The following is a 20,595-nucleotide window of genomic DNA, read 5'->3' on the forward strand; positions in this document are numbered from 1 at the left end:
ATCTTTGGCTATTTTTGTTTATTTGTGAGATTCTTGTAAGTGAATGGTAATAATTACAGTGACATGGTACAAACAATGAACACCAAAGCTGTGATGGAAGAGAAGAAAATTATGAAACTGTTAACATGAATGTTCCTAACAGCAAGACAGAGCTCAGATTGCAACAGAACAGCTTTAATATAGTTGGGGCATGGAGGGGGTGGGGATGGTGGAAGAGAGGGAGGGAGGGAGGGAGGGAGGGAGGGAGGGGGGGAGGGAGGGAGAGAGAGAGAGAGAGAGAGAGAGAGAGAGAGAGAGAGAAATAATAGACTGTCATGAGTCACATTAAAGTTGGCATTGTATACCGCCTTGCAAATGTTGGTGTTTGTTTCATCAGGGAGATACCTTGAAAAATATATCCATGTAAATGCATAGTATCTTGTTAAAATCATATGGTAGGCTCAACAGCTCATGCTAGTTTCACAGACCAATTGTACTGAAGTTAGCATGATCTGCTGCTTCTACCTCTTGGTTTGGATACACTGTAATTATGTGATTATTTTTCCAGTTGTTTCTCTGATAAAAAGTGATGCACATTATGACAACTTGGATGTGATTGGTGCAAGTGCAAGATTCTTGATGATAGCACAGTTTTGAACAGTGGTTGAATAACAAATCATCTGATCAGCTTAAACATGTTGTTTTCAACAAGGTGTCAGAATATCGGTCAGACTTTGAATAATAAAATGTAATTACTACAAAAACATAATTTAGAAAAAACCAACTTCAGCAAGAAGAAAAGCAGGAAACTTTACTCATTCATTATTTATAAAATATCAGTTTACCAATATCTCACAATGTGCAACAGACTGTTTATAGGAGAGCATCCAATTACGTGGTTACTTCAAATTAAAAAATAATTCTCTTTCTGCAGAATAGCTGTAAAAAAGTAATATGCATGTTTCATTACACCATACATAAGCCATTCAACTCTAATGCATCCTACACTTGCTGAAAAGTATACTTTGAAGAATGCACATAGTGGATAGGAAATATTGGATTGTTCCAGCAATGATTAATTGGCTTCAATTCAGATCATTAAAGAGGTAGAGAAGTACTGAAAATGTCTTGTTGTGTCCTTCCAACTACTTATAGGCATGTCTAGCCATTTGGAACATCAATACAACAGTGTAAAGTTCTGGGTACAAATAAAATTAACATGTTGAGTGGTTGATATGCACACAAATGACATTTACATTCTTACGAAGTTTTAAAACAATGCCCCAAAACACACACACATTTCATCCCTCCCCCAATCTGCTAACTCCAAGGGAGGACACATCTGAAGATTAATGACAATTGTTTATTTATACGGCTTATGGCTACTCTGTGTCCCAAAAGTAAGGTGAGTGGTGACCTTCAGTCCTTCATCCATTTGAGATATCATATTATCTTGCTGGAAGATGCCTCCTGTATTGGGAAAACCATCAGTATGTATGGCTGTATGTTACTAGCAAGGTTAATTTAAACCCAAAACAACTGTGTGTGGTGCCATGAATCCGTTCACTGGATCATGGCAGCAATAACAGAGTTTTTTCATAGCAATGACTCCAAATGTTGTTCTCTGGTACCTCTCATATGTAAAATAACATATAGCTGTTTCAAGGAAAAGAAAAGAGCACTCTTAAAATGAAGTTACCTTTTATTAAACAAAGATGTGATATTATTTTCACACAGCTAAACACACTGAAGGCTTTACTATTGCTAAATCTTTATTAGGGTATGCAATGTCGATTCAGTTCCTCTGAGGACCTACAGTCTGAAGTGCAGGCTGTGCTGTCGTTTTGAGAACATTTTTGGTAACCCAGTGGTTTATTCTGATTGTGTCTCTAGTTGGTTCATTTGTCTCACAGTGGCTCATGCTTACTTCTCACAATAATTAACTGTGATGCTTACAATTACAACATTGGTTATTTAAAAAACATTACTCTTGAATAAATAAATATTTTATAATAGCAGTTCACAAATTATATTGGATTAGAAACATGGCCACATTTCATCAAGAAGCCATTAAAATCCCATTTTGCAACAATTATAAATCATCCCTTTTATTTGCAAGGAAACAGGCAAAGTTTTTACTCAATATAGCTTACCTTTGTCTATGATCCTCTCTGTTTCTCCACCAACTAAACCACTTCGCTTCAGTTCATTGACTTGAATATCTGTCCAGTAAATCTTGCGTAATTTAATGCTGTAATCTAGTTGTGAAGGTGACAGGACCTGTGGTAAGCTGATTGTCGGTATTGTATGATAGTACGGCATGCCAAGATCCACTCCACGGATCTCGCTAGTGCGGGAGAATAGTAGCACCTGCTCATTGACTGCAACACACAGAAAGGGGACGCCACACACACAAACATAACGCCGAAAAGATTAGTTATATGCTTCAGAATAAATCCACAGATTAAGAAGCAAAATAACAACATATCAGAGAAGCACACTTCAGAAAAAATTCTAGGTTGTACGGATTGATGCTGATGGAATAACATGTGGTCTAACAATAACAAAAGATAAACCTTTTTTTGTAAATGGTGTTGCAAGTGAAAAGTTTACTTATTGATTCTATTCAAATAAAAACAAAGTTCTGCATCAAAGTCCTTCCTGAAGTCAAGAAATATGATATGGACTTGGCTAGTACTACTGATGGCCTTCTGCATCAACAAAAAATGAGAAAGGATTGTCTCATGACTGTTCTTTACTCTTTATTTACACTTTGTTATTGTATGAGTCATCTCCCTGATAAATTTAAGCACCATTGAAAGTAAAATAATTTGGACAAACATTTGTCAATGGAGAATGAAATAGACACCACTGCAAAGATAGTCCAGCAGCACTGCAGACCTACTCCAACATACAAAATCCACAGAATAACTTTAAGCTGTAACTAAACAGTTTTTTGTCATTTCTTGCCCCTAGATGTGCTAATCCAGCATGGTGTGTAAGAGAGCTTTTGTGAAAGCTGGAAGCACATGACAGAGTTATTAGCTTTGGTATAAGTTTTACGGTGCAGACAGATAACTCAGTTGCTATTGAGTGTTGCTTATGGGAAGCAAGTGTCCAGGTATGAGTCCTGCGCCATTACAGAATCTTATGTAAAATTTCAGGTACTAGCCGATTTTAAAAAAAATTTGTGGTGTAAAAGGTTCAAGTACCAGATGTCTAGAATGGATGTTAAGCTATAGACAGCTTTGATAATGAGAATTCAAGATCTTAAGTAGCATAATTAAAACCTTTACTGACATGCTAAATTAAAAAGTGGTATTATTATTCATGTAAATGTGCATGCATTTAAATTTTCTTGTTATGAGATTCAGTGATGTACTGCAACTTACCAATGCAAGTTCGATTATCTTCACTGAGCCGCATGACATGAGGACAGTCACATTTGTATGTCCCAAACTGGTTCAACAGACATAAATGTGAGCAGTTTCCATTGTTATCTCCACAGGGGTTGACTACATCTGAAATTAATTATAGGTATTTGGACTATTTAGGGTGAACATACTATATGAAAAGAAATAATTCAAAAATTTAATGCTTTATGACCAAATTAAAAAAAAATACAACCAAAAAATGAATTTACCTCTTGGCTGTCTGCTGGGATGCATTATCTGTATGTCAAATGGCTGAGTCAACGTCCTTTGTATGACACTTATATCAGACCCATTCCATTTATTGCCTCGAATAACAGCATTTGTCCTCCAGTCTGTCCAGTAAACATAATTTTCATACAGTGCAATAGCAAATGGATGTGACAGTGTTTCATGGCCTCGTATAACTTCATGATGTTGTAAACCATCATAAGTGGTAGTGTGGATTGAATCTGACCTGCACATTGTTCAAGTCCATTGATGGTACCCATACTTTTATAGGAAAAATAATCAGTGCAACTGCCAAACCAAACATTAGCTACATGATTATCAGAAAGTAGGCTGCACACAGATTTATCTGATGGGAGTGAATTAAGAGGATGGAGAAAAACTCACCTAGCATCAATCCAGTAGATTCTACGAAGCACATAGTCGAGTGTAAGACCATTTGGCCAAGCTCCATCTGTAAGCTGATCGACACGAACAACAACCTTGCGATACTGACCACTCATACTACAACGCTCAATTCGGGGAGAGTTGACATCCCAATCTGTCCAGAACAACAGTCTGTGAAAATCCATAAATGTTAAGGGTAATATCTTACCTATAAATGCACAGTGAATTCACTCCTTAAATATATTTAAAAGGCATGACTCTTTCTTAATCAAAGTTTTGTTAAAAGTCTACCAGCTGAATAAGATTCTAAAATGTATGTACCCATCTCTTGGATCCAGAGCAATGGCCCTTGGCGATTCCAGATCACTAGCTATCAATGTACGTCGGAAACTGCCATTTAAACGAGCCACTTCAATCTGATCCAGGTTACTTTCTACCCAGTACAGATTTTCTCCAATCCAATCCACTGCCAAGCCTTCTGCTGTTGAAAGACCAGTCTGGACCACAACTTCAAAGTTACTGAGAGCTGCAAAAGTACAACAAATTAAACTAAAAATTTAATTAAATAAAAGCTCTTATAAGTTATGGTATGGGTAATTAGTTAATTATCTATGACTGATGCCAATTCCTTTTTGTGGTGTGGTGGTAGAAGAGAAAGTTCCTTCCGATAATGGGTTTGACAAGTTGACACACTAACCCTTTGATGCACGATGGGGGCCTTTAAAGCCTGGGAGTGAATTAATCACCCATTTAATTATATTAAAATTACATATAATTGGACCATATTTTATGTAATCCTTAAAAATATGTTTACGATTAAGAAAGACAATAAAGTTGTATTTAATGTTGCAAGGATTTTATGAAATCAGTGTTTTCTTAATGCTATGTGCATAAAGCATGAAGGGGGCCTTTCAGGCCTGATGTAACCTAATGCTTTAGCGAGCGCTTTATGAATGTTGGTACCTAGGATATTTTTATACTGGCAATTGTTGCACGGATCAGAATCCAGTGACAACAATAATGAACTTACTACTTATTGTAGAAGTTGACCTCAGATATGAAAGAAGACGCTCTCATAGCTGAAGTAAGTACTTGTGTTTGTTATTCGCTCTGTTTTCCTTCCTTTTCTCTTCCTCTGACGAAGTAACTATTTAGACTCTCTTTCTAATCAAGAAACATTCATTTCTTACAGTATGGAATCATCCAGTACATCTCAAAAGAGAGAACATACTTCTGCTGTAAATGCAGATGATCCAAATGCTTCAATGATTATTTCTGAATGGTTGGATGAATGTGAATCTAGTATTCCTTCAAAAGATGGAACTGATCTCGCATATACATCTTTCTCAGGCATTCAGAATCTGAAGAAAGTGGTAACCACTATTCTGATGTAGATGAAGTAGGCTTACCAATGAAAGTCTGGCCTGATAACAGACGGCTGCCAGCAAATTCAAATAATGTAGCAAGTACACAATAGCCTGCAGACTTTTTTATTGGGTGCAATGGGACTTTGGAGAGCAAAACACCACCTCCTTCTAGCAGAACACTTAGACATAATATAATGAAAATTTCTCCAGGTCCTGTCAAGTGAAGTCACTACAAATACCAAGAGATGCTTGTAGTTACTTCATCACAAATAATATTGTGGATGAAATAGTTCACTGCACAAATCTGGAAGGACGATGCTCAGCAGCCACAAAAGGTCAAACATGGTGTAACGTCACAGACAAGGAAATGAATGTATTTTTTGGAATTTGCCTACTAGCTGGCAGTTAGAAAAGCTGGGATGTTCCTATAAGGGAATTATTTCACAACTCTTCTGGCAACCCTGTTTATATGGCAACTTTTTCTATAAACAGGTTTGAAGAAATAAGGTTCGACGATGGACATACTTGACAAGCTAGGTGCCTAGATGGTAATATGGCAGCTTTTCGCAATGTGTGGGAACTATTCATAAGCAACTGCAGGCAAAGGTTTCATCCAAGAGAGAGCTGCACAATAGATGAACAGCTAATGTCTTTCAGAGGGTGTTGTAGATATTCTGGCTCTGCGACTCTTTGACATCATATGCTATAGATGGGTTAGTGTACTCAGGAAAAACTCCAGATTGCCCTCGTGAAGCTAATGTTGCAGCTCATGTGATAAAGACTCTGGCAAAGACGCTCAGAGGAACCTCAAACAACATCACGATGGACAACTACTTCACCAGTGATTCCATGCTTCAAGATTTATTGAAGGATAAAATTACAGCAGTCAGCACTCTTCACCATAACAAACAATGAATTCCACCTAAAATGAAACCATGTAAGAGGTTTTATCTTCAACATTTGGATTCAGAGATGATTTGACTATTGTGAGCTAGGCACCAAAGAAGACTAAGAGTGTGGTGCTACTAAGTTCCATCACAACGCCACAGTTGATGAGACTCGTAAGCGAAGAAACCACAAATGATTCTATTTTATAACAAAACAAAATCAAGTGTAGATTCTTTTGATCAAAATATACATACATACACTTGCAAAAGACAGACAAGGAGATGGTTGTTTGTAATTCAGGCTAATGTAATGCATACAGCAGATATAAATGCTTTCCATTCATTCACGAAACAACATCGTGAGTATAACAATGGAAAATCACATAAAAGGAAGCTTTTCTTGAAAGACTTGGCCCTACAACTTATTAATCCACATATGCAGTCCAGAGCCAAAACTCTAAATTTGCAAAGAAATGTCATATGAGCATTGGCTAGATGTGGGATCAAAAGGTACCAGGAAATGGATATCAATAACCAAAGAAAAACGCCTGGAAGAAGATGCTTTTGTGCCCACATGAACCGCAAAGGAAAATTGCTCACTACTGTTCAAAATGTTCTAACAATGTATGCAATGAACATAGTGTGCTCCTTTGTGAAGATCGTTTCCAGTGATGTCAAAATTTAGTGACAGGCAGCCTAATCTGTATTTGTGTAATATGCTGTGTATCTCAATTTTCGTGTGCCCATGTTACATGCAACTTAGCCATTTTCTTTCTTTCCATTTTGTATCTGGATGCTTTATGCATACTGATTTGCAATGTACCTCTCCAATGTACAATTCATAGTTTATTTGAATATCAATAAAAGTTATTGTATACAATAATAATACAATTAGTATTCATTAAATTAAAACTTATTCCATTGAAATTATTGTCCACACTTTTTCTTTAATATTTTTCTAATCAAACTAGCTACAGACATGTTTTGTAATAGTAAGATTTCATAATAAATAATGTAATGGAGCTGAGAAATAATCATATTTATGGAAATCTCAATGGGACTTCTGAGGCCTCCATCATGCATTAACGTCAGTCCAAACACTCTTGCATCCAAGGGTTAAGTACAAATGTACACAATGAGATTATTATATAAAGTATGAAAGAAAATTTCAATCGAGAAATTGCTGATCAGTAATTACTTTCTCGATTAAAAATATTTATTACTGCTGACAGGCACATGTAAAAGCAAAAGTGATGGCATTATCCTACATTTCAGACTATTAGCTTCTCTTTGGGAAGAAGGGAGAGATAGATCAGGAAGGGTTAAAAAGGATGGAGGGGTCACTCAAACACCATGATAAGAGGGACTTACCACTATTGACAAATAGCTATACAGATTTACTTACAGCCACCAATAAGTGTCCCTCTGTAAATTTTGTCATCAATTACATCAGTCCAGAATATAGTACTCGTATTATCTTTATAAAAGAAATCTAATGCTATTGTGTTCTTCAAACTCATTATGAGAGCTTTTACATTGAAGGTGTTAAGGTCAACACTTCGTAATTCATGACGATTACTGAAGATTACATATGGAATAGCTGGATCTGCAACAATAATTAAAATGAGAAAACATAAACAGGATGACAAACAACACCTTTAGGCCCTAGTTACCATAAATGCACATAGTTGCTAATAAATCATTAAACAAATTTAAGCTTTTAACTAAATACAAAGTGCAATGGAAAAGTAAAGCAAACAAGAGTTACAAAGAAAATACCTTTATTGGCCTCCAATGTAAGCACTATTAGCTACAACACACTTTTGTCATTGGTTGTAAAGATGTTGGAAACTGTCAGCAAACACTTCTTGTGGAATTGCTAGAAACACCATGGTCACATGCAAAATCTGCTAACCATAACCCTTTCAAGGCGAGTTTAAGCCTGTGAAAAAAAGAAAAGACTGCTGGTCCAAATATGGGGAATAAAGAGGGTGTTGAAGAACAACCACCATGTAACTGGCAAGAAAAATGAGCATGCAGATTCTGCGGATATCCAACAAAGCAAAACAACAGTGCTTTGAGCAATTCCACAAGAAGAGTTTGCTGATGGTTTCCAACAGCTTACAACCAATTTCAGAAGGGTGTGGTAGATAATGGTGATTACTCTGAAGGTCAGTAAAGAAATATTTTTGTAGCTCTTCTTTCTTTTATTTTCTGAGACCATTCACTGAAGTTTACACATGCATCTTGTACTTATTATTTTCTGCATGCTCAATGCTCAGAACATGTTACTGTTTTACTATCAAGAGGTCTATGTCTCTCTTAGGATCAATATCCAACTCTATTGAAAACATGTAACCTCTTACAATTCACAAATCTTGCAGGTACTGTCTCAGCTACCAAAAGTTCATAAGCTGTGTGTAATTTCTCAATGGATTTTAAACATTTTGATGAGAATCTATTATCTCCTCCTCCCCCTCTCTCTGTTTATCTCCTCTTGCCCCCCCCCCCCCCCCCCTCCCCTTCTCTCTTTCCACAGTCAAGCCTGTCTACTCACATGCCACCTGGAATGCATTCCAAAATTCGGGTGCACTCCAAGGGAGTGTTATTGGACAATTACTTTTTACAATATATATAAATGATTTAGTCGATAAAGTCAGGCGGTCCATGAGACTTTTCGTAGATGATGCTGTTGTATATAAAGACAAAATGCTACAAAATTGTAGCCTAATGCAGGAAGACCTACAAAGTATCAGCACTTAGTGCACGGAGTGGCAACTGACTCAACATAAACAAATGTAAAGTACTATGCATACAAAGAAAGGAAACGTAGTTCATCAACAAAGGAGATTGCTTAGAAAATCCTCATTCAACCAATAACTGATTATTGCTCGGCAGCCTGTGAGCTGTACCAGACAGGATTGATAGAGGAAATAGGGAAGACTCAAAGAAGAGTAGTGCATTTCTTTACAGGTTCATTTAATTTGCACACACGTGCCAGCCAACTCCAGTGGTAGATGCTGCTAGAAAGGCATTCTGTATTATGGTATTCTTTACTGTTAAAGGCTTTCTGCATCAAGGCATACTCTACTGTTAAAGTTTCAAGAGCATACATTCCTAGAAGAGTCAATCAATTTATTGGTCCCTCCTACATATATCCCGTGGAAAGATCATGGAGACAAAATTAAAGGTATTCAAGCCCACGCAGCATCTTACCAGCAATCGTCATATCCAATGACTGGGATAGCAAATGGGGGAAATGGCACTGGTGCACAATGTGCACTCTGCCACACACCTTAAGATATAGATGTACCCGCACCACCTGCCAGTCCTACAAGGCAGCTGAGATCAGGCAGTGGCAGCCTATTTCACACCCACTTTCACCCCTACCAACAGACTGACACAAAAGAAGTTAATATTGTACTGCCATCCAGTCCTGAGTTATGTTTAAAATTTCAGGTTTCTAGCTCATCTGGAAAATTTATACAGAACTAACAGAGAAGAAACTGACCTAACGAAAAGGTATTAAAATAAGAAAAATTGTACTTATTGTAATTGATGATTGGGGCATGAGATTTTAGAACAAATAATTCTTTTATTTAAATATTTAGTGAGAAAAGGAAAATGAAGAAGTTACAATAAGGATGAAGATATGGAATTTGTATTAAAAAATTACTAAAAACAGTTAACAAAGCCAATGTTCTTCTCATATCTACAAGAATTTTGGAGGGATATTATAAGTGGAAATGAGATGAAATAAAATATTAAAATCAAGTGACATTTAGAAAGTGCCAAGAAGAAGAATGGAAAACAAATGAGTCAATGATAGAAGGTAGTTAATAAAGAGGTAATTAACAACATAAGGATCTAATGAGATATGTGAGGGCAAGAAGAAAGTACTAAATGGAAAGCATTGGCAACTTGCATAACTGAAAGAGTGGTCATCCTGAAAAAGTATGATGTGGCATACAGGATTTGTAGCTTATTTATCACGAAAGAGCCAAGATAAATATTCACCGCACGTATGTAGCAGTTGGTGTAAATGAAACAGATGTGACCATAACAAAGAACTGATGGCCAGGAGAGAAAGTAATAGTTGAAAATTACAGAATGAGAATGCACTGGGTCCATTAGCGAGATAGTTGCAGTATTTAAACAGCTAACAGTGAGACAGTAAAGACATTTCTCTCAGGCCGTCCCTAGTTACAAAAATCCCTTCAGATGCAATACTCTGGAACTATTAACCTTTATGAAGATCAAAGTGTAAAGTTAACTTTGTGAATTATGATAAATAATGCATGCATCTTAATATCAAAGAAATTGTAGAAGAGAGGTTACTCATTAAGGGAAAACTTTGTACCATGTATAAAATTCCTTAGCAGTATTAGAACATTTACACTAGAAAAATACTTTATGAACCCACGTTGAAGGTAATTGAAATACGAGTTCCTACCTTACAAAATGCCATTTTTTTCGTTCAAGGCCTTTCCTAGAAGTTAATGATGGCAATGCTATTAGTAACATAAAAAAGAAAAGAATATTAGTGGTTAACATCCTTTCATCAAGATCACTGGAGACAGAACACACGTGCTCCGATTATGGAAATGCCCTTTCAAAGGCACCATCCCACTATTTGACTTAAGTGATTTGGGAAATTATGGATAACCTTTGATAGGAATTTGAAGCTTTGACCTCACAAATGCGGGTCCAATGTGCTAACCACTGTGCCACCTCACTTTGTCAGCAACATAAGGATGACCTACTGCCTTTCCACACTGTAAAAGAGTGGTAACACAAATGATGTTTCACTACCATGTAGCTCTCCCTTCAGTCACATGGGACATGAATCTAGTTTCTAATTGGGTGAAATTTGGGAAAAGGTGGAAGGGGGGAGCAGCTATTGCATATATATTTGGGCCAAAATCTCTCTGAAGAATGATGACAGAACGTATGATGTCAATCCCTTTGGAGAATCTACACCAGATCCTATTGTAATAACTGTTCTAGCACATGTAGGTGGAGAAGATTATCTTGTCTAAATTTCAAGAGGAAAGAGGAATTCACACAGCTGCTAATATATCTACACCACACAAAAACTATTAGTAAATGAACAAGAAGTTAGGACCCAAGAGTCTGGGAATAAGGACAAAATAGTTTTTGAATTAAATGAGAAAGACATTTTTCTTATTAGTAAGAATGATGTGAGAGGGAAATTGCTGATTCCTGAAGTAGCTATTCAGTAAGGAAATATCAAATGAAGAATCCATTTCATGTTCAACGGTCCAATTGTTATTAACAGAAAAAAAGGAGGGCAGGGAGTGCAACAGGGATTCTCTTTTACACATCTCTTATTTTTGTATTAGTGTCAATATATTATGTGTACACGTAAACAATCCCTACCCATTGATGGTTGACTTTATATTATTTAAAATAGAAAAAAATGAATTAAGAAATTTCTGTAGTTCACTTTGACATACATTTCATGTCATAAATATCCTAGAAAAATCTCAATTTTAAGACCTCGATCTTCTATCTTCAGCGCACATAATAACAGCCCATGTGTATCATATTTTGGACCAGCTGTGCCATATTTAAGAACTCCGACCATAAAAATGTTTTTATTTTTTCTAGTACACATTTGTAACTTTAAAGACTTAAATACAACATCATTTTAAAGTGGCTTACATTGTCTAACATATACAATTTTTTCCTAACAGTTATTCTTTTTCTTTCAAAAATACAGACAATTTTTGTGATTTTGTATCATATTTAGGTTGCCATACTCTACACTTACAGTTACTTTTCAATATACTCATCACAATGACAGGCATTTGTCTTACCTGTGGAGTGGCTTTCCAATACCTTCTTTATAAAATGTTGCTGACAATTAATTGAAATGAGTAACCTAAATGTTCTGTAGTAATAGAATATGAAAAATATTTTGAAACTTCTGGAAATTCCATATACAAGGCACTTACAGTGAACCTACAGTTTTCACTAAACACTTCATCAACTCAATGAAGAAGGTCCCTTGTAGTCACAGACTTGTGTCCTGGGTCCCTTCATCACGCAAGTCAGTTTGGCCATCTTTAACTTTTCAACACCATCCATGCACAAAATCATCATCACTCAATGTTTTCTCCGTGCACTCAGCTCATTCTCTGAGGAATTTCTGCTGCACTATTCCTTTCTGTTTGCATGAAATGAATAATGCTTCAAAATTCACACTTGTTGGGAGAAATGTTGATGTGATTGTAGCTCAGCACAGACTGATGTCTTGAACTCGGCTGTGACAGAGTGCGTGGTGCGGGAGATGCTCAGTTGCATGCTCCACATGCCAAACACCTGTTGTTTATCAGGCATTTATGCTGTTCAGTTGTATATAATGTACAAGGAGAAAATGGCTATCAATGAACATAATATCTTGTACCCCAATCAATCAGGATCGTAACTGAGTGAGCGAGCAGGTAACTGCCACGTTATCAGTGCCATTAACTTTTGAATTATTAAATGTCTCACACTGTGGTCATTGGATATCTAGCACTTTCTGTCATATGTGTATCTACAAAGATTTATTTAATGTGTTATGATTCATAGACACCACACTATGTCTTCTGGAAATTGCTGAGTTCACTAACAGTAAATTCTTCAAAAAATAATGCCTTATGCAAAAAATATTTCTCTTTTCATCTCTCTAAGAAAACTGTTGCAAGAACTACATAGCCGCATGATCTCAAGCATCTTGTCACAGTCCGCGCAGCTCCCCCTGTCAGATGTTCGAATCCTACCTCGGGCATGGGTGTGTGTGTCATCTTTAGCACAAGTTAGTTTAAGTTGGAGTAAGTAGTGTGTAAGCTTACAGACTGATGACCTCAGCAGTTTGTTTCCATAAGACCTTACCACAAATTTCCAAAAACTACATAAAACCAAATGCAGATTGTTTCTAGATAATAGAAGAATCATCTGTATGAGGAAACGTTTCCATTCTGGTACAGAGGGGAAGAAATCTTTGGTTTGCAAGTAATATAACTGAAATTATAAAGATGTGTAATTTGCCTACGTAACTCTTTATCTTTAAGAACAATATGCATGATGCTTAAATTTCATAAAAGTGTAACTCACAACCTCATCCTCATGTATTTGTTCTAAAGCATTTTGAAACTTACCTGTACTTTTGCACGTGAATCCATCAGAATGCAAAACATACCCTGGTTCGCAGGAACATTTATGTCTGGAACCATGCTGCTCACAACGCTGAGAACATGTTCCCCACATATCACAAGGATGCCATGGGGAACATGTAGAACCATCAGTTTGTAGATACATTCCTGCAGGACAGGAGCAAACTCTGCCCTCTGGTGCATTATGGCAAGTATGTGTACAGACATGCTGAATATCACACATACGATCATCTGAAAATATATACAGAAATCGCTCAAGGAGAGAAACTACACCCAGAAAATATGGGATTGGAAAATATAATTGTAAAAAAAAAAAAAAATAATAATAATAATAATAATAATAACCACAACAATGAACATAAAATGAATCATAAACAAAGACAGAGCCTGTGGTTAGCCTAAAACTGGATTAATGAATGTAACTGTACAATAATTTTTGCACCTGAAGATGAGCTCATGAATGTTGAAATTAAACAAATTGTTCACTATATTCAAATATGTTATATTGTCCATGGTAAAATATTTTCAATTAATTTTGTGCCGTACAATTTAATACTATTTTAATGTTGTAATTCATATAATCAAAGTGAATTCATAAATTTGAGAAGCATTAACTCCAATTTTAAAGTAATTTCACTGAATCTGTAATTTCCTTTTTATGCCATGCCACATATTTCTGAATTTTCCATCACCCAATCCAGCCACAAATGTATCATTAACACTGGAAAAAAAATATCAGAAAGAAAACAACAAGTGAAGTGACATTACAAACAGCAAATGTTTTGTTTGTGATTTTGGTGAATCAGTTTGTCTCATTAGCACTGCAACATTAGTAATGCAAATTTGTTAGAAATTTTTTCAAAAAACACCTTTGTCTTATATGACAGTAATTGCTGTACACTAGAATGGTTTCAGGGTCTTAGTCTCACCATCTGTTGTGTCTGAAAGTTGGTGTTCTTTTCAACCACAGTTTGGAATGCTATTATGATGGTCCACCGGTTACAGAAGTTTGCCTGCTAGTTGTTTGGGCATGAACATGACAACCTACTAGTGCTACGTAGGCTACTTTTTAAATTATTTCTTCTGCTCTTTAGTTTCTAAATTTTAGTTTTTTTTAATTTTTTAATTGTTCAATGGAGGAGGTCACAACTATCGTTTTACAAAATCAAACAATGGAAACTCCAGTCAGGAATAACAACAATGCAGGAGAGAAAGATTGCTACTTACTGTAAAGATACACAATAATTTGCAGACAGACACAATTAAAAGACACTATCATAAAGCTTTCAGCCATAGCCTTCAAACCATTCATACATACAAGCAAGCAGACCTCATGCACACATCATCACATGGGATGCAAGCAGCAAGCTGGGGGAAATGGGGAAGGGGAAGGGATAGCTGTGTATGGGCAGGGAGAGAGGCGAACACTGTCTGGTAGAGTGTGCATGAACTAGAATACCAACAGGTGCAGTGTCAGGAGGTTGTGGGGCAGGGAACAAAAAGGGTGAAAAAGGAGAAGAGCACGGAACGATGGTCAGGTGCACATTGAAAGAATTTCAGCCCTCATTGACCAATGCATCCAACCAATTGCCTGTAATCTAGCCTCCTAAGCTGAAGACACCAACCACTTCCTTCACCAACTCTCCACCATCCCCACCTCTTTACCTCCTGAATCCCTAGACCTCACAGCTGATGCCACCTCCCTGTACACCAAGATCCATCTTGTGCCCATGGACTTACTGCTACTGAACACTACCTTCCCCAACATCCTTCACACTCCAAATCCACTACATCACTCCTTATACACCTTACTAACTTTCTCCCAACTCACAATTACTTCTCCTTTGAAAGGAAGGTATACAAATAAATCTGAAGCACAGCCATGGGCACCTGCATGGCACCCATCTCTAGAGGACACCTTCCCAACCTCCCAAAATGCCAAACCCCTCGTCTGGTTCAGGTTCGTTGATGATATCTTGATGATCTGGACTCAGGCCCAAGACATCCTATCTTCATTCCTTCACAACCTAAACACCTTCTCTCCCATTCAACCCATCATGCCACCTTCCTAGACATTGACTTCTGTTTCTCTCATGACTCCATCCACATCAAATCCAGCAAGCACCAACAGTACCTGCACTTTGACAGCTGTCATCCCTTTCACACCAAAAAATCCCTCCTATACAGCTTGGCCAGCCAGGGATGTTGTATCTGCAGTGACAAGAATTCCCTTGTTCAGTATGCTGAGGCTCTCACCAAGGCCTTCAAAGACAGGCAGTACCCCCAGTCTAGCCCACAAAAAATGTTATGTTCCCTTTCCCCTCATACCTCCAATCCATCCACCATCCCCAAACCAACCACAAAGGAGTGCCCCTTTCATCACCCAGTCCCACCCCACACTGGTACAACTGCACCACATCCTTCACCAGAGCTTTGATTATCTCTCATCATGCCCTGAAATGAGAGACAGCCTACCCAAGGTGCTTCCCACCCCTCCTAAAGTGGTGTTCCAGCATACACCCAACCCCCTGTCATCCCAGTCCATCCCTACACCACTCCCAATCTCAATCCCTTGGCACAAGGATCATGTCCCTGTGGGAAACCCAGGTGCAAGACCAGCTCAATCTATCCACCCAGCACTTCCTATTAAAGTCCTGTTACAAACAGGTTTACCTTACCCAACAGGGGACGGGCCGTCTGTGAAAGCGGCCACATCATTTAGCAGCTCTGCTGCAATCATTGTACAGATTTTTATATTGGTATGACAACCCCCAGGTGTCCACCAGAACAAATGGCCACTGTCAAACAGTGGCCAAGAGTACAGTAGACCAACCTGCAGCAGAATATGCAGCTGAACACAACACGCTTGATTTCAATGGTGCTTCACTATCTGAGCCATCTGGATCCTTCCCTCCACCACCAGCTTTTCTGAACAGCCAAGATAAGAATTAGCCTTACAACACATTCTCTGCTCACGTAATTATCCCAGCCTCAACCTACGGTAACATAGTGTCTCCACACCCCCCAACCAACAGTTTCCACCCCATCTGTACTATCATCTCCTCCCATTTTCGTCTCCCATCCTCTCTGTTTGTTGCCCAATGCCACTGCACCTGCCCATCTTTCTCGAATCCTTTTTTCCTCACTTCCACGATCTCCTGACACCGCACCAGTTGGCATTCTAGTTCCTGCACACTCTGCCAGACAGTGTTCACCTCTCCCCTCACCCATACAGTACTATCCCCCTTCCCCTTCCCTGCCTCCTCTAGACTGGTACTTGCATCCCACATGATACTTGCATTCTGGCCTGAGCTGCCAGATTGGCGGTCATGTGTGCATGAGGTGTGCTTGCTTGTGTGTATGAATGGTGTGAATTTCTCTTTTGTTGATGATGACTGTGGCTGAAAGCTATATGTATCTTTTAATTGTGCCTGTCTGCAACTTAACTAACATTTTACTTTAGATCTCAGATACACCTGATGAAAGGGCTAAGAGCTCAAAATGGCCATGACCATGTTGCAGAACAGTTTTGTATGTCTCACAAATAAAAATGTGTGACCTTTTTATTACTTACATACATATACAATCATTCAGATCTAAGTATTTATCATGTATCTTTACAAATTGACAAAGTGTTTTTGCATAAAATTCTGATGTCTGAGATTTCCATCAGTCTGTGACAGCATCTTTAAGTCCTTCATCAGAGTCAAAGTACTGGAGGCCAACTTCATCATGTACATATAAAGAGGGAAATCATTGGTCATAAGGAGAAATTTCTCATTTGAACTGATACAACAATTCTTGTGTTTGCGGGACAGAGAGTGGCAGAATATTTTCATGCAAAAACATGACACTAGTAGTCAAGAGACCACGTTATTTCAATAATTGATCCATTTTGTTGTGTCATTTAAGTTCTCAGTTGTTAATGTTTCATAGAAGGCTGCAGAATTGATTTTTCTCCCACATTCTGTAAAATCTACAAACAAGAGTGGTTTAGCATTGGAAAAAAAGCAGTTGCATTAACCTTTCTGGCTGAAAAAATATGGCATAGTCTTCTTGGTTTGTTGAGCAAGCTGGTATGACCCACATCACTGACTGCTGCTTTGTCTTCACTCTATCATAGGAAATTCTTGTCTCACAACTAGTCATGATTCTGTTCAATAGGACTTCTCCTTCCACATTTTAAAGCAGTGCAGGAAAGCCCAGAGAAGGAACTGTCTGTTAACTTTTATGGCTATCGAGGCAGTGGCAAAGACAGGCTGTGCATTGAGTGGGAAAAAAAAGGAGAAAAGGAGAAGAAGAAAATGCAAGAGGAAATGTATGCCACTCAATCAACTGAACAGTATCCAGTGAAACCTATTTTAAAAGAGCAGCTGAACTTCAAGTTCCACGGTCAACAATAGATGATCACATGAAAAAAAATTGGAAATGAATGTACACTCCTGGAAATGGAAAAAAGAACAAATTGACACCGGTGTGTCAGACCCACCATACTTGCTCCGGACACTGCGAGAGGGCTGTACAAGCAATGATCACAAGCACGGCACAGCGGACACACCAGGAACCGCGGTGTTGGCCGTCGAATGGCGCTAGCTGCGCAGCATTTGTGCACCGCCGCCGTCAGTGTCAGCCAGTTTGCCGTGGCATACGGAGCTCCATCACAGTCTTTAACACTGGTAGCATGCCGCGACAGCGTGGACGTGAACCGTATGTGCAGTTGACGGACTTTGAGCGAGGGCGTATAGTGGGCATGCGGGAGGCCGGGTGGACGTACCGCCGAATTGCTCAACACGTGGGGCATGAGGTCTCCACAGTACATCGATGTTGTCGCCAGTGGTCGGCGGAAGGTGCACGTGCCCATCGACCTGGGACCGGACCGCAGCGACGCACGGATGCACGCCAAGACCGTAGGATCCTATGCAGTGCCGTAGGGGACCGCACCGCCACTTCCCAGCAAATTAGGGACACTGTTGCTCCTGGGGTATCGGCGAGGACCATTCGCAACTGTCTCCATGAAGCTGGGCTACGGTCCCGCCCACCGTTAGGCCGTCTTCCGCTCACGCCCCAACATCGTGCAGCCCGCCTCCAGTGGTGTCGCGACAGGCGTGAATGGAGGGACGAATGGAGACGTGTCGTCTTCAGCGATGAGAGTCGCTTCTGCCTTGGTGCCAATGATGGTTGTATGCGTGTTTGGCGCCGTGCAGGTGAGCGCCACAATCAGGACTGCATACGACCGAGGCACACAGGGCCAACACCCGGCATCATGGTGTGGGGAGCGATCTCCTACACTGGCCGTACACCACTGGTGATCGTCGAGGGGACACTGAATAGTGCACGGTACATCCAAACCGTCATCGAACCCATCGTTCTACCATTCCTAGACCGGCAAGGGAACTTGCTGTTCCAACAGGACAATGCACGTCCGCATGTATCCCGTGCCACCCAACGTGCTCTAGAAGGTGTAAGTCAACTACCCTGGCCAGCAAGATCCCCGGATCTGTCCCCCATTGAGCATGTTTGGGACTGGATGAAGCGTCGTCTCACGCGGTCTGCACGTCCAGCACGAACGCTGGTCCAACTGAGGCACCAGGTGGAAATGGCATGGCAAGCCATTCCACAGGACTACATCCAGCATCTCTACGATCGTCTCCATGGGAGAATAGCAGCCTGCATTGCTGCGAAAGGTGGATATACACTGTACTAGTGCCGACATTGTGCATGCTCTGCTGCCTGTGTCTATGTGCCTGTGGTTCTGTCAGTGTGATCATGTGATGTATCTGACCCCAGGAATGTGTCAATAAAGTTTCCCCTTCCTGGGACAATGAATTCACGGTGTTCTTATTTCAATTTCCAGGGGTGTATTTAGACCAATGTTTGGGAATGAATTATCAGACAACATCAAGTGGTAAGTTGCTCTGCTCGATTGGCACAATTTCCAAATGCCACATCTCACACTGTAAATTTATGATGAATGTATGATATATTGCAGTTGACACAGGAAGAATATGATGTTATGTTCTACAGAAAATCACCATTATGTATAAAAATTAGAAAAGACCCCCCTCCCCTTATATTATAATATGAATCATTGCAATACTGGTTGGGACCATATTTTTTTGAAGGGTGTGTGAAAGGGAAATCTTTATTTGGACTTGTTACAAATGTGGTTAACACCTCAGCTTGCAGACAAAGAAATCATGGATCATGTGTGGCTACAGCAAGACAGAGCTGCAACACACTTTGCTATTTAGATGCACGAGACCCTAGAACACTTTTGAGGGCACTGGACTGTGCATGGTTCAGCAACATCTCCTTCACCACTGAAACGGTCAGCATGAAGCCCAGACCTTGCCATGCCAGACAACTCATTATGGGGAAGTCTCATGTTGCTCAACATCAGTGAAGAATTTTGCAAAACTCTTGAGGAAACCTCTTGAAGCAAAACTCAGCAAGATGTTAGGTGGACATGGAGATCTCTGAGTAAGACACAGTGGTGCACAAACAGATCCACTGGATATATAGTTCTTACATACAAGTACTACAACATGCAATACAATGTTTTGAGCCAGTGATATGGGGACTTGTCAGACACACTTTAGGATGACAGGAAAAATGTAAATTAAATACACAGAGAATTCAAGATAGCAGATGTCACAACAAAATTCATCAGTTATGAAAGACAAATAAAAAGCACCGGGATAGCAAACAACAGCTATGCACAATCTCTTCTCTACCGTGAACAAGTGTGAAACATGCTCACAACAAGGAAAGAATTTGCTACACCCTTGCAGTAAAATGACTGTATATGATTTTATATAATCCATTATGGATGTATATGTCTCAATGGAAAGTGTCATCTGGACTCTGCCTCTTGGTTCAATAAGACACTGAACCCTGATCTTACTCCAGGTTAATGCTTTTATTCATATTCAAAGCATTCATGGAACAGAAAGGATATTTTATTCCTATTCTGATTCTTCTTCTCCATTTTGTGAATTACTATTTTGCTTTTTATTATTCATAGATAAATTGTTGGTCTAGTAACTACAGTAAACAGTAGTAAGGCATTAATAAGTGCAATGAATGTCCATGTCTTCACCATACTTGTGAAGGATTCAAGTGAGTTCCTGCAGGG

At 39.0% G+C, this 20,595-nt stretch overlaps 1 protein-coding gene across 1 annotated transcript in view; it reads right to left on the reverse strand.

Moving 5' to 3' along the window:
- LOC126195380 (low-density lipoprotein receptor-related protein 1) overlaps nt 1–20,595 on the reverse strand; it is an 818,691-nt gene that overhangs the window by 263,544 nt on the left and 534,552 nt on the right. Inside the window, exons 22-28 of the mRNA XM_049933960.1 lie at nt 13,446–13,691; nt 7,685–7,885; nt 4,347–4,551; nt 4,026–4,196; nt 3,623–3,867; nt 3,372–3,500; nt 2,133–2,360 (exon numbers count right to left, since the gene is read on the reverse strand). Coding sequence (XP_049789917.1) covers nt 2,133–2,360; nt 3,372–3,500; nt 3,623–3,867; nt 4,026–4,196; nt 4,347–4,551; nt 7,685–7,885; nt 13,446–13,691 — 1,425 coding nt within the window. The remainder of the gene's footprint in view (nt 1–2,132; nt 2,361–3,371; nt 3,501–3,622; nt 3,868–4,025; nt 4,197–4,346; nt 4,552–7,684; nt 7,886–13,445; nt 13,692–20,595) is intronic.

This window comes from Schistocerca nitens, chromosome 7, assembly GCF_023898315.1.
Source record: "Schistocerca nitens isolate TAMUIC-IGC-003100 chromosome 7, iqSchNite1.1, whole genome shotgun sequence".
Taxonomy (NCBI): Eukaryota; Metazoa; Arthropoda; class Insecta; order Orthoptera; family Acrididae; genus Schistocerca; species Schistocerca nitens.